This window comes from Physella acuta, unplaced genomic scaffold (genome assembly GCF_028476545.2).
Source record: "Physella acuta isolate Inbredline_101_S28 unplaced genomic scaffold, ASM2847654v3 ptg000148l, whole genome shotgun sequence".
NCBI lineage: Eukaryota > Metazoa > Mollusca > Gastropoda > Physidae > Physella > Physella acuta.
The window spans coordinates 1,174,666-1,190,284 of NW_026731667.1; the positions used below are offsets into that span (position 1 = coordinate 1,174,666).

At 37.6% G+C, this 15,619-nt stretch overlaps 1 protein-coding gene across 5 annotated transcripts; it reads left to right on the forward strand.

Annotated features, from left to right (window-relative positions):
• The first annotated feature begins 14 nt into the window (after positions 1-14).
• Positions 15-15,418, forward strand: LOC131935578 (leucine-rich repeat protein 1). 5 transcript variants are annotated; one of them, XM_059292056.1, is made up of 8 exons: positions 16-61; positions 2,322-2,419; positions 9,749-9,966; positions 10,157-10,255; positions 10,504-10,698; positions 11,200-11,460; positions 13,988-14,250; positions 14,340-15,418. In XM_059292056.1, the coding sequence occupies exons 2-8, from the start codon at positions 2,365-2,367 to the stop codon at positions 14,557-14,559; spliced, it is 1,311 nt and encodes a 436-aa protein (XP_059148039.1). In that variant the 5' UTR covers positions 16-61; positions 2,322-2,364; the 3' UTR covers positions 14,560-15,418. The 5 variants fall into 5 exon arrangements, with proteins under 5 accessions (XP_059148042.1, XP_059148039.1, XP_059148041.1 ...); XM_059292059.1 differs by lacking the exon at positions 2,322-2,419 and having other exon boundaries at positions 15-61; XM_059292058.1 differs by lacking the exons at positions 16-61; positions 2,322-2,419 and adding an exon at positions 249-295.
• Positions 15,419-15,619: the final 201 nt, after the last annotated feature.

The following is a 15,619-nucleotide window of genomic DNA, read 5'->3' on the forward strand; positions in this document are numbered from 1 at the left end:
AGAACTGCTTAATTATGCCAGTAGCGCCAGATCCCAAATAATTATGATTCAGTAGTAAAATGTTCGTTCGACAAGATTGATCTAGACTAGATTCTATTTTGCTTGAAAACTTAAACTATTTTTTAACTAGATCTACATTTTTTACTACATTAACTCTACATAGGCCTTCTACATTAGGCCTAAACATTTATTATTTATTTAATATTTAATTTAGGCCTATTAATTATTTAGAGTTTTTTAGGCCTAGAGTTTAGGTAGGCATTCCATTAAAAAAATTAAAATTGGCTAATGAAATGTATGAGCATTGCAAAAATATTGTGCTTGATGTAACTAGAATAACACTGAAAAAATTTTCTTTCTAGCTTCAGTAGTTTTTTTTTTATGAATTTTTTACGTAATGGGTGAATGTCCACTAGAGGAGTTTACACTTTGCGGACACACTAAAAAATTACGTAGGAGCGAACACTTCGTCGGTTTTTGGCTCATAGAAACTTTAATTAGCATGTCTCACGCGAAACCACGGCGCCTGCACGTAAACTGTTCATTTATGAACACTTCCGTGTCAAGTACTTCCGTTTCCTCTCTCAAGAATTATTTTTAGAAATTTTTTTTAACGTTGCATGGTACGCACATTTCTATTTTTACACCAGCCGGATGAAGTGACCTAGGGTTGGACTTAGGGGCAAAACTTGAACCAATCAACGCTTAGCTAAAAGGTTACACTATAAATAGCTTCTATATATGTATGGAACATCGTAAATGTCAAGGTTAATGGGTTTTTTTGTGCTTGAACAATAAAAAAGGGGTGTTCGCTAACTTATTTGGCTTTACATGGGAGCGGACAGCAACACAAAAATATTATTAAATATGAATTTAGAGCATAAAAGGGGCTGGTTATTGAAGGGAAAGGGTCAAAATAAGATCAAGAAGGCAGTGGAATGCGAAATGACGATGACGGGTAAACGTGTCCGAACACATGTAAAACTGTATTACATGTGTTCGAACACACGTTAAGGCCCCCCAGTCACTATAACAAGAATAGCTAAAGTTCTATGCGTATGAATACAAAATGACACACACATTATCAAAGTAGAATGGTTGCGGATAGATATGATACTTTTTTTTGTTTTCTATGTTAAGCAGTTACTGAATGAGACCGCATGGAATTTTTACGTTGCGTTTTTTCGCTATGTGTGTCCGCAAAGTGTAAGTTCCTCTATATTTCTTTGTAAGTCATGAAAATCACTGTCCCCTAACTTTGAAATAGCACTGCTCAGTTATTTTTAAAACTACAATGTTTAAACTTAGCAGGATCTTACTTCAGCATGTTTGAATTACATATATTAATTGAAATCATTAAGTCATTCACTGGGAGCAGAATAATTAGCATTCCTTTAAGGGATACATTACGGCTATTATGGGCCCTAATTTCTAAGTTGCACTGCTCAGTTGTTTTTAAAACTACAATGTTTAAACTTTGCAGGATCTTACTTCAGCATGTTTGAATTACATATATTAATTGAAATCATTAAGTCATTCACTGGGAGCAGAATAATTAGCATTCCTTTAAGGGATACATTTTGACTATTATGGGCCCTAATTTCTAAGTTGCACTGCTCAGTTGTTTTTAAAACTACAATGTTTAAACTTTGCAGGATCTTACTTCAGCATGTTTGAATTACATATATTAATTGAAATCATTAATTCATTCACTGGGAGCAGAATAATTAGCATTCCTTTAAGGGATACATTTTGACTATTATGGGCCCTAATTTCTAAGTTGCACTGCTCAGTTGTTTTTAAAGGTACAATGTTAAAACTCTGCATGATCTTACTTCAGCATGTTTGAATTACATTTATTAATTTAATTATTAATAGACTTGCCAGTAGCAGAACAAATTGAATAAAAAGGTAGTAGGCACTAATTTTTTTTTAATAAATTAAACCGAACAATTTATCTTAGGCACACTGGCAAGCCAGGAGTTTTATTTACTGAATGGTTGTCTTTAAAAACTATTATTATTAGCAACACAACAAGTAAAATAACTTAAATAACATTTCAGGAAGCCTACACCAAATTAATAACATTGCAAGTAAAAAAAAACAACTCATCTCTGACTATTATCTTATCAGGATAAATGTTTTATATTAAATGATTCTCAATAAATAATTAAATTTACACAATTAAACAAAAAGCAAAGTTAATATATACATCAAAACAATAAACTTTTAAGGTAGACATAGCTTACATCAATACAATAACAGGTGAGACTTATACCAAGTTAAGCTTTGTACATCATGGACTACTACTGTCATCCTAGCTACTAAACACAAGGTCACCTGTCAGTAAATCTGTGACTAGAGATGTCATTGTCATGTCATAGTCAACACTGTCAGTTTCCAATTCATCAGGTCCCCAGTAAGTAATTGTACATTTCATTGTCTTAGTCTTCTGTTGCTTAAAATTTACCACTCTGCCAGAATACATTTTATCAACTCCTTCCTCTGTCCATAAATGCTTAAGTAGATGTCCTGTATAGGTTTCAGTCAGTTCAGACATAGGATTTTCTGAAGTAATATACATTGCAATGAGGCCCATAACTTCAGATGACGCAGATGAAAACACACTAGCATTCAGATCTTTAGCACTCAAAGCCATAGCAACCTCTTTTTCTAGAGCCTTACGGTTGGATTGTTCATGTTTCTGACCAGCTTCTAGCATTCGACGCATCATCACTGCTTCCATCATCTTCTTCCTTTGCGCTGCAAGTTCCCTTGCTCTGTACCCCTCTTTCATTGCAAAATAAACTAATCTATGTTGGGTCATTTTGTCCTGTTGCAGAAGCCATCCTACAGTATCATTTGTCCGTCCTCTCACCTTTCCGTCTACAAAACCAGCTGTCGCATTAGGGGCCCGACGCCATAAATAGTCAGTCATTCCTAATATTCTCTCAGCTGCCATGTTGTGTGAAGGAGCAGTTGAAGCTTGTGTCAACTGCTCAACTGTAGGGCTAGAAAGGTCGCCACTGGTATATCGAACAAACTGGCGGTCAAAGACCTTAACAATTTCATGTAATATTTGCTTCAAAGTTTGCTTTACTTTATCCCTGTGGGATTCAATATTGTTGATGATTGCTGTCAGCACCATGTCTGAAGCTGCATCAATGGGTTCATTAAAAACATTCACAGTGGGACATAGCAACTCTTCTGGCTCAGCAGCAAACCTGTCCAAAACATTTTTAGAGCTTTGTATCACAGGGACCATGTCTAAATTCATTGAATTTGCATAGAATTTAGTCATCCATGGCCCTGTGACTGTTTTCCCGATTAACCCGAGTGCAATTAATTGAGCAACAACCCTAGGGTCATCCAGCTCTTCCTTAATGCTTTTTTTAAGGTTGGTGCCTCCTAATTCAACAAATTTCTTCAGCTCTTTCAGATATAAAATTATAATTCCAGCTGAATGGAATAAAATGTGCAACCGGTTACCGACGTACCGAAGGAAAACTCCCACTGGAATATTTTTTTCTCTAAAATAGGTCTTGAACCCGCTAGGGTCTCCACTGGATTGCTTGTATCTGAGCTTGGAAATACTCAAAATACAGTGCAATGTCTTGTTGCCTATCTCAGTATCATTTTCCAATGCTCTTCTGGCACCAGCAGCAAAACTATCTAGCGGATGAACATTGCAATTCAATTCCAGCAGGTGTGTCTGTAACAAAGTATTCAGCTGGTTTACAACACTATGATTCACAGCTGCCCTATCTGTCACAGTGGATTTAATGGTGGATATAAGAGTTTTGTACAGCTGCTCTAAATTTGGATGATTAATGTATTTACAATATATGTTTACAATATCTTTTAACTTAACACTAATATGTTCTATGTAATCTACAGCTTTACCACCAGGTAAAGATTTTACATCAACAGCAAGAGTTTTACCTGCAGCAGAAATATGGATTTCATTTACATGACTACCATCAATGGTGGTTGCATCCCATGACAGTGTAGCACCATCAAGGAATGCAAGTGCCTCGCCAACCTGCAGATCAGCTAAAATGCCTATTTCATAAGCCATTTGAGCCACTGTAGATTTGCGAGGCACGCAGTCAAGTTTCATTCCAGCTTCCTGCTCCAGGAAAAACTGCAATAGCTGTCCAGCAGCTAACACAGAAACATTTTTCAACAAAGATTGGTACATACAAATTCTCATAGAAGTACCATAATGCTTTCCTTCTTTGGTTACAATAGTTTGTCCCTCTTCTTGGGGTTCTTGCATGTTGATGGCATTATCATACATTAATTCTAAATCATTGACCATTGATTTTAAATTTTTGATGGTTTTGTTTTTTATCTTGACCATATTTTCTAGTGCTTCAATTTTTCTTTCTCTTCTTGATAATTTTTTCTTTAAACTGGCAAGTTGATTCAGTTTCATTTTGTATTGGATGGAATCTGCAAACGGATTGCAGTTAAGTTTTTTTTTAATCTCTACTTTCTCTGCTTCCAACTGTCTATTCTTTTTCTCTTGTTTGAGGAGTCTGTCAGTGAGTCGTTTAATTTTTTTATTTAGATCTTTAATTTGAAAAACTTTATTTGATTGAAGTTCATTTTGATAGAATTTTAAACTAGTTTTCAATTTTTTATTTGATTTCAATAACTGTTCTGTAGACTTTCTTTTGTATGCACAACTTACACAGTCTTGTTTAAGTTTTAAAGGTGAGGCTTGTTTTGGGGGGATTAGTGTTGTTATTAATTCAGGTGCTAACTTAGAGACAATCCCCTTTTCTTTAGGTACAGGCTCTTGAAATGGCATTTCCATAAAATTTATAATTTTATCCCATTGTGCTTGTGGCTTAAGAGATCTAAATTTAACACATAATCTGTTGATTTTATTATAAAGTTGATGACTGTTACTTGACGCTGGTATTATTTCTTCCAAAACTTGCACTGCCTTTTTAATTTGTTTTTTATTTTCATACCATACATGAATTATATGGCCTTGCTTTATGCCAGCTGCTGTCCGAAAGTCAGAATACTGATTAATCAGAATTGGTAAATCTTTGGCAGAATGCTTATCAGGGCTCCCAGAGCCTGTAGATTTACCACCTGCTGAAGTATTCATTTCCTCATCCATACTCTTGATCATATATCTAGAGGAAAAGAAATCAACATTAATACTACTGTAAAAGTAGAATTTATTGTTTTAATAGAGCCAAGTGTGTAGCATAATAAAGTAAGGGATAAGGAAATATATGCTTAAAATAATTTCTTTTCTTGAGTGGTAATTTATTATTGGTTATTAGCTTGATGTGCAAAAAAAAAAACCCACTGGCTTTCTTCAACAGCCTTTAACATATTTATACATCTTTTATTTTTAAAAGGCAATCATTCATTTGCAATAAACTCTACGATTAAGGAACAAGTGAACATTTATAAAGGCGACGCCGGCCCCCACGCCCCTATAGGCTTTCCGGTCTCGCCATATTTTTTTATTATAAAATGGCGTTATTGTGGTGAATCAAACACCCTTTTTTCGGTCAAAATACCACTAGAAAACGTACCTCAAATTATATGAAATCATTATTAACTTATAATATACATAATGTAATTTTTGAGAATACAAAGAGATAGCTTGATAAACTCACCTTTCTATCAAAAGTTGTCGTTGAAACACGCACAAAATTAGACCACGTTTCGCAATATTATAACTTGGAGAAGGAAGAGAGAAAAGTAATGCAGTTAGCAGTTTAAAATCACACATTATTTCATTAAATTGGTGAAAAGTTGGCCCGACGACGAAATTGAATCGATTACTTTAAAATCCCTATATTTTCTCACTATGTATTTCAATAAGGAAGATAATCGACGAAATTTTACAATAGCGAAATTCCCCGGTTGCCGTTCTTAAAGCAAGATGGCGGCGATGCCGACATCGCTAAGTTTAGGTATTTTATTTTTTAGAGTCTACCTACATCTGTCATCTACAAGTAAAGTGCCAGCCTTAAAAATAATATTAAATATTAGGCAGGCTAGGGAAAAATCCATTTTAGCTTATTTTATTCGCCGCTTCATGTTCACCTCCGGTTGAACGTATTTTATTATAAACACAACCGAAACACACAAAAACATCAGGAAAACAGGGTGTGGGGAAATTGCGAGACGCGAAAAGCGAAATGGCGAGGCGGGAAAATGCGAGAAGGTAATGCGAGACATACCTGCGGAATTAAGGGTAAATAGCGAGACACTTTTTGCGAAAAAAGTTTTTTTCCTTTTTTTTTCCATCTTTATTTATTTAAATTATTTTTTTTTTGTTTTAAAATAAACAAGCATTTAGCCATACCCTTTAACACGAGTGTTGTATGTTGTTATTTTTTATCTAGATACTAAGAAGATAGATAGATCTATATCTAGATCTATCTATTTAAAAATCCTAACATCGTTGCTGTGCTACTGTCATCGCCCGTTCTTGTTAGCGAGAGGAAAATCCCGTCTCAGTCGGCATTAATTTAAAAATCTAGCCCGCTCATGTTTATACAAACGTGAGCTGTGTCATTGTGAAATGGTATAATCTTGTCAGCTGGAGAGATATTTTGCAACATCTATTTATGGATTTTTGTACTTGCAAAAAGTGTAAAAGTATAAACAATTCTAAAAAGTGCAATTTATTTTTTTATTAAGTAATTTTAATTACAAACAAAATTTACAAGCAAAATCTTCTGAAACAGTCCTCAAACACACCTCGTGACACCATCTTTCACACATAGTACACCCAACCCAGTTCATTAGACTCCCATTTATACATTTTTCTTTTGCTACTTCTTCCAATCCACATTCACAACATTTCACATTCTCATCACAGTTGACCTCCTCGTTCATCCCACAAACAACACTGGCACCCATGTTCTCTTCATCATCATCCGCACGCTCAACATCTGTTTTCCGTTTTTTATAATTTGTATTTTTTATCATTTCTGTAATTTTGGCAATGTCTTGCTCATTGTTGTCACCAGCAGTTGAGTTTTTTTAAAACATCGATATTTTCCCAAAATCTTGTCTAATTTCGGTCAAAATAGAGTATTTTAATCAATTCCTATTACAATGTATTAAAACAGTTTTCTTAAACGCGAAAAAACTTCTAAAATTGTTTTTCTAACATTGCTTTTTTATAGTGTGACTTCACATCTAACCCCCCCCCCCCTCCTCCCCCTCATCACACATCGTCATAAAATTGCAGACCCCCCCCCCCCTACGAGTGTGACGTCATTTATGGAAGACCCCAAATAACACCACCACCAAAACCAAAAAATTCAGATAAGTTCAACTTGGTTTTAAAAATATTTGAAGTAGGCCCATAGCTTACGATATAGCACGAGCAACTGATAATATCGGTGACGTCACTTTATTTTGTTGTATCCAAATGATGTAGGCATTTCCTTGTGCTTAGATTTATATGGTAAAAAAAGCTAGAAAAAAATCGTAGGCGGCGGCTATAATACAAAATTTCTATGCAACAATAGAAAATATGTTTGCGGCGGCAGTGGATCCGGGCACGGCGATCCTCAAAGACGGTAAATCAGGCGGCCTCGGCGTTCCACACAAAAGACAGAAGTTGATCTATCGTCGGCGGTATTTCCGTCGGTTTCGAACAAGGTGGTATTCTAAGTCGACACAAAAGATGGGGGGAGTTGACAAATCATCAGTATGTCTAGCGACGGAAAAATCGGAAGTTTTAACAATGTAAACGAAACGTCTTTGAAGTCTGGACCAAATACCACTGAAAATCGGGTGCGGTAAATTTTTCGCAGAAATCTTCGCATTTCAACACCACCCAGCGTAAGTATCGGCTTGTGGTAAAATGCGAGACAAAAAAGTCACGTGACCAACCGTTTTCGCGCCCTTCTCGCATTTTCCCGCCTCGCCATTTCGCTTTTCGCGTCTCGCAATTTCCCCACACCCAGGAAAACACTAGGATTAGTTAGAGCTAGATCTTTTTATATATATATATGAATGTGAGTTTTAATTAGAAAAGTTAAAAAAAAAAAACATAAAAAAGCATTAGGACATTAAGACAGTTCCAATTAAACAGCGTGTGATCGTCAGCGGAGAAAAGTACCCATACAGTTGAGTTGAGTTGAGGGTTCACCCTGAGTTCACATTGACTTTAATCATTAGCAGACGTGGCATAAGTCATAGCTTGGGCAATAGCTCTTTGTCAGTTTGAAATGGTGTTGGCCTCAGTTTTGGGGTCATCGTGAGTTCATAAAAGTTTAATTATTATTATAGCATTCAATACTCCAAATTTGTATTTTCTCAAGTTTTGACAAAGTAAATTATCAAAACTAAGTCAAAACTTCATAAAGAAATAAGCCCAATGTTTTGTGTGTTTTGGTTATTATAATAAAATACGCTTAACTGGAGGTAAACAAGAAGCGGAGAATAACATATGCTAAAATGGAGTTTTACCTAGTATAATAATATAATTAGGCTGTAATCTATCGTTTTAGGTGCGTAAAATAGGCAGAGGCTAGTAATGTGCGAAAAAGTTGCCTCATTATTAAGGCTTTAATTATAGAAGTATATTGTGTCAAATATTATTGATAACTGAATAATAAACAAAATCAATGGCTAAATCTATCAATATAGCCCAGAAATTAACTTTAAATAGCCCAGAAATTAACTTAAAACAGCAGTGTTTGCTAGCAAGATTTGCTAAAAATATTACTATATAAACAGTGTCCTTCTGTAAGTTAGAGTGGTTTCCCCTGGATCTCTAACAATAATTTTATAAAAAAAAAATTAAACAAGATGGCTGCTAAAGTAAATGAACTTGGTTGCATCAGATGAAAACATCGCTAATCTTTATTACTGAAAAGTTTTAATATGATTGTTTAAAAACAGGTACATCAATGAAACTTTAAAATATTATTGTAACTCTCAAAACATAAATCCTCCTAAAAATGTAAAATAATTACTAAAATTTAATGAGTCACCTTTTTTTAACATTACTAGCCTCGGCTGATTTTATGTACCTAGAACTGACAATATCTAGGATTAGTGATTAGATCTAAAAAAATAATTCTAGATTCTAGAACAGTAATACTAGGTCTTAATTTAAAAATAATTTTTGTAGGTACCAAACCCCACAAGTTTCATCATATGTGATATACGTTTTCACTGAACCTCTCTTTAAACTTCTTAGTATTAACAATAGTTTTATTGTCTGCACTGAAAAATTTGATTGTGAATCATAAGTTGGGTATGTGTGACTTCCGCCACTGAACCCCTAGACCGAGTCACTAAACACCATGACGTAAACCTGTTAACGATGTAGAAAACTACATCCAGCTGTATTTATAACCGACTATTAATGAACATTGTTAGTATTATCTGCTCTTACGAGTATGCAATCTAAAGAATGACATAACTATAACCAAAAAATGAATTAAGTCAAAATTGATAGGCCTAATATAAATACAAAAAAGCATTGTGATTAAACAAACCAGGAAACAACACTTGCTTCTGTATGACATATGCTATTAACCATCATGCCTTTTTTCTAGTTTCACTTTTTCATGATTTTTGGGACTAACTTAAACATAGTTTACTTTGACAAAGGGTAAATAATTATAAAATACACATAGATGAAAAGGATAGATTAAAAAAATTACTATTGTGATATATATTTGTCTAAGAAATATTTTGATAATTTCTCATCAAGTTAACATTTAAAATATTCTTCCCCCAGATGTACCATCAGCAGAACCTGTTCTAGTCTCCAAGATGCGTTTTAAATGTCATGTGTCCACTTGCAACCGCCTCCTGCCATCTCTAAACTTGAAAAAGCCCAACAGATCTCAGTATACCCAAGTGTCTATTGGTGTTAAGCCTTCAGCCAGTCACCAGGATGGGCGCATCGTTCTCATGCTGTGCACAACACAAAATATGAACGGCACAAAATATTTGGTAATTATGTGTCCTTGACTTTGGTTAAGCTGGTTGATGACATGAAGGAAATATTCTCCACACTTGACTCATGCAGGTTGCTGTTTTATGAATTATACAACCTTTAGTTTAAGGAGGGCCTAAGCACAGGCATATTTAGACTTAAACTTGTTTAAAGTAAAAAAGCCAGTAATCTTTACATTTTTTTCAGCTGTACAGAAATGTGGAACAAATATTCTCCAAATTTCTGAATGAAGGAAAAGTGACATTGAGATTGTCGTCACCTTCTGAAGATATTTCATTCAGCAAAGTATTGTTTCCCTTTCTCTTGTTTATCAGTCTTAGTTACAAGATATAATCTATTTTTTTCTACTTAGTTTAAAAAAATGTTCCTTAACTTTCAAACTAAAATCAGTACAAACGCTAAGTAAACAATATGCTTAAAATGCAGGCAATATGTACTTAATCTGTTCCTTTGTACAACTTAAAAAATTAATCTGTTGTGAATTTCTAATGAGCTTCATTATACTGTGACACCCATGTTTTCTGGGAGTGCAGGCGGACCCCAACGACCTGAAGTTGTTTGTGCAGCTGGTGAGGCTGGCAGCGGAGGGGAAGGAGCTGCCTACAAAGGCCATGAGCACGTTAGCGCCAGCCACAGGCAAGCAGATAGAGAAACCTGTCACCAGTCTACACGTGGACAAACCCTCGCAGTACCCCATGGCATTCCCTAAATCTCTCAAACATTTGGCGGTAGATATATTTTTTACTGATCATAGTTTTGGTGTCAACATTGTAATGTTGTCCGTAGTAAGGCTTAATTGAAAGAATTTAATATGGTATATTTTTTGGCTAGGTATAGTAGATCATATAGCTTGGTATAGTAGATTATTTGGCTTGGTATAGTAGATCATTTGGCTTGGTATAGTAGATTATTTGGCATGGTAAACTGACCAAAGAATTAAATGAGATAGGACTATACCTAACAACCTGTAGCACCATAACATCCTGTAGGACCATAACATCCTGTAGGACCATAACATCCTATAGGACTATACTTAACATCCTGTACGACCATAACATCCTGTAGGACCATAACATCCTGTAAGACCACAACATCCTGTAAGACCATAACATCCTGTAAGACCATAACATCCTGTAAGACCATAACATCCTGTAAGACCATAACATCCTGTAAGACCATAACATCCTGTAGGACCATAACATCCTGTAGGACTCACCTGTTGTTTTCAGATCACCTGTTGCTCGCTGCGCCGCATCAGTGCCCAGGTGACAGCCCTGACCCACCTGGCCTGCCTGAACCTGAGCAGCAACCAGATCAGCCAGGTCCCCGAGGCCCTGGGTCAGCTGGTCAACCTTGACACCTGTGACCTGTCTGACAACAAACTGACCAGTTTCCCCCCTGTATTTTACACCTCTCAGCTGCGACACACGCTGGCCTCAGTCAACCTCAAGGCCAACACAATACAAACTCTACCTTCAGAGATAGCACAGGTCAGTTCACAACCCAACATCATTTGGTGAGTTCACACAGCAACATCATTTGGTCAGTTCACACTCCAACATCATTAGGTCAGTTCACATAGCAACATCATTAGGTCAGTTCACACTCCAACATCATTTGGTCAGTTCACACTCCAACATCATTTGGTCTGTTCACACTCCAACATCATTTGGTCAGTTCACACTCCAACATCATTTGGTCAGTTCACACAGCAACATCATTTGGTCAGTTCACACAGCAACATCATTAGGTCAGTTCACACCCCAACATCATTAGGTCAGTTCACACTCCAACATCATTTGGTCAGTTCACACAGCAACATCATTTGGTCAGTTCACACTCCAACATCATTAGGTCTGTTCACACAGCAACATCATTTGGTCAGTTCACACTCCAACATCATTTGGTCAGTTCACACAACATCATTTGGTCAGTTCACACCCCAACATCATTAGGTCAGTTCACACCCCAACATCATTAGGTCAGTTCACACTCCAACATCATTTGGTCAGTTCACACAGCAACATCATTTGGTCAGTTCACACAGCAACATCATTTGGTCAGTTCACACAACATCATTTGGTCAGTTCACACCCCATCATCATTTGGTCAGTTCACACTCCATCATTTGGTCAGTTCACACCCCAACATCATTTGGTCAGTTCACACTCCAACATCATTTGGTCAGTTCACACTCCAACATCATTTGGTCAGTTCACACTTCAACATCATTAGGTCAGTTCACACTCCAACATCATTTGGTCAGTTCACACAGCAACATCATTAGGTCAGTTCACACCCCAACATCATTTGGTCAGTTCACACAGCAACATCATTTGGTCAGTTCACACAACATCATTTGGTCAGTTCACACAACATCATTAGGTCAGTTCACACTCCAACATCATTAGGTCAGTTCACACCCCAACATCATTTGGTCAGTTCACACAGCAACATCATTTGGTCTGTTCACACTCCAACATCATTAGGTCAGTTCACACTCCAACATCATTTGGTCAGTTCACACTCCAACATCATTTGGTCAGTTCACACAGCAACATCATTTGGTCAGTTCACACAGCAACATCATTTGGTCAGTTCACACAGCAACATCATTTGGTCAGTTCACACTCCAACATCATTAGGTCAGTTCACACAGCAACATCATTAGGTCAGTTCACACCCCAACATCATTTGGTCAGTTCACACTCCAATATCATTAGGTCAGTTCACACCCCAACATCATTTGGTCAGTTCACACCCCAACATCATTTGGTCAGTTCACACAGCAACATCATTAGGTCAGTTCACACTCCAACATCATTTGGTCAGTTCACACTCCAACATCATTTGATAAGTACAACATCATTTGGTCAGTTCACACAGCAACATCATTAGGTCAGTTCACACTCCAACATCATTAGGTCAGTTCACACTCCAACATCATTAGGTCAGTTCACACAGCAACATCATTTGGTCAGTTCACACAGCAACATCATTTGGTCAGTTCACACTCCAACATCATTAGGTCAGTTCACACAGCAACATCATTAGGTCAGTTCACACCCCAACATCATTTGGTCAGTTCACACTCCAACATCATTTGGTCAGTTCACACAGCAACATCATTAGGTCAGTTCACACTCCAACATCATTTGGTCAGTTCACACTCCAACATCATTTGATAAGTACAACATCATTTGGTCAGTTCACACAGCAACATCATTAGGTCAGTTCACACTCCAACATCATTAGGTCAGTTCACACTCCAACATCATTTGGTCAGTTCACACAGCAACATCATTGGTCAGTTCACACTCCAACATCATTGGTCAGTTCACACAGCAACATCATTTGGTCAGTTCACACCCCAACATCATTTGGTCAGTTCACACCCCAACATCATTTGGTCAGTTCACACAGCAACATCATTTGGTCAGTTCACACCCCAACATCATTTGGTCAGTTCACACCCCAACATCATTTGGTCAGTTCACACCCCAACATCATTTGGTCAGTTCACATAGCAACATCATTAGGTCAGTTCACACTCCACCATCTTTTGTGTTTTTACAACTTTTAGATTTTAAAAAACCTTTCTTAAAAACCTTATATCTATACATTTAGCATTTGGTTTTTTTTTTTAAACTTTGTACTTCCTTAAAAACATAACTTTTAATGTACGGTCTTAAAAATGCGTTAATTGAAATTATGTGAATTTCTGAAGGAGGGGGGAGGTTGAGAAAAGTCTTGCCTGTAGTTTGTATCTGAGGTATCAAAACATGTCTGTAAACTCTGTAAGATGATTCTTTAGCCACCTAAGTTAAAATTACTTACATTTAGACATCTATATAAATCAAAGCTAGACTTGCCGTTAAAATATTGCCCTTTATTGCATGTTACAAACTCAAGACTTCTGTGTTAGCACTTGTAAGCTCTACCACTCTACCACACAGTCCCTACTTAGAGATGTGCACTTGTAGGTATTTAATTTGGTACTTGTCTCCCCTGGGCCAGCTGGTGAAGCTCCACACCTTGAATGTCAGCCACAACCAGCTGAAGAGAGTCCCTGAGAGCGTGGCCCGCATGAAGACACTGCGCCACCTCTTCCTGTCAGACAACATGCTGGACTTCCTGCCTGGCTCCCTGCTCACCCGCACCCTGGAGACTGCTGACTTCAGCAATAACAGCTTCCTACATGGCTTCAAGGGAGGGGAGGCAACTTGTTTTCCTGTTCCTTCTTTAGCAGAATCAGCAGCAAGAGTTATTGTTCATTCCAGGTATCATTTAAATTGTATTTATTGGCATCTAATTGTAATAGACATTGTTTAAACCAACAGAAACCCTGATGTCATTTTTTCCCTGCCAGAGTGCCTTACAGTGAGCTGGACCTGGATGTGTTTTCTATCCGCTACATTTCCCAAGGTCATGTCTGCTTGTGTGGGCGGCCATGTTTTGAGTCCAGCGTGTCACAGATCCAGAAGAGAAGACAACCCTGTACCCTGAGCTACAGTGGTGAGGAGTTCCCTTATCTTGTTTATTTCTGCTCTAGGAGGTGTCTGCTGAGGTTCCACACTGTCCAGCCTTGACCTCCTGACCTTTGCTTGTGAGGACACCTAGTGTCTGCTGAGGTTCCACACTGTCCAGCCTTGACCTCCTGACCTTTGCTTGTGAGGACACCTAGTGTCTGCTGAGGTTCCACACTGTCCAGCCTTGACCTCCTGACCTTTGCTTGTGAGGACACCTAGTGTCTGCTGAGGTTCCACACTGTCCAGCCTTGACCTCCTGACCTTTGCTTGTAAGGACACACACTGGAGCTATACAAGGGGCTGTGAGAGAGCTCAATGGCCAACAGGTTGTCAAATGTGTGGGAGACCTCAGCCAAATGTGTGGGGACCTCAGTCAAATTGTGTGGGGACCTCAGTCAAATGTGTGGGAGACCTCTCTAGGACAGTACAAAGTGTTAACTTGAGCCAAATTTTGCCTGGACATACAGTGTACATTTGTATCTTAACTGTCTCAAGTAGAATAAGTTAATTCATGCTTCACAGCATGGGAACTAGGATGGGGGGGGGGGGAGCAGACATAAAGTCTGCACACCCTTGACTAACACCAGACAGTATAAAGGAGAGATTGATGTAGCCTGATCATTTTCTGTATGACTGACTGAGTGATGTAGCCCAAATATGCTCTGTATGACTGACTGATTGAAATTGTCAGACCATACTGTAGAACGAGACATTTGGACTCAGGGGTCTAACAAAATCCATATATTGTTCTCTCCCTGCTCTGTCTTCTTGCTCTGCGACTTTTTAAGGCAGGGGAGGCAATTAAAGTTATTTAAAAATTAAAGCCCTAGACTAGTGAGTTAATTTCTCCTGAGAGATTTGCAATCTGTAGAGAAAATTATTGCTGCACATGTTTTGTCACTCAACACAAGCTGGTGTGGCCATTGGTGGAGGGAGGGGGGGGGGGGGGCAAAAGACAGCAAAGTTTTAATTTTCTGCCTTGATTAACTAGGGGTTTTGTAAAAAACAGAAGTACTGCAGCAGTTTCTACAGTAACTAACACACACTTTTGCACGGGCAAAATAAAACAATGACATGATCTGTAGTGTGAAAAATAGGCAAACCTTCTCCACGACTTATC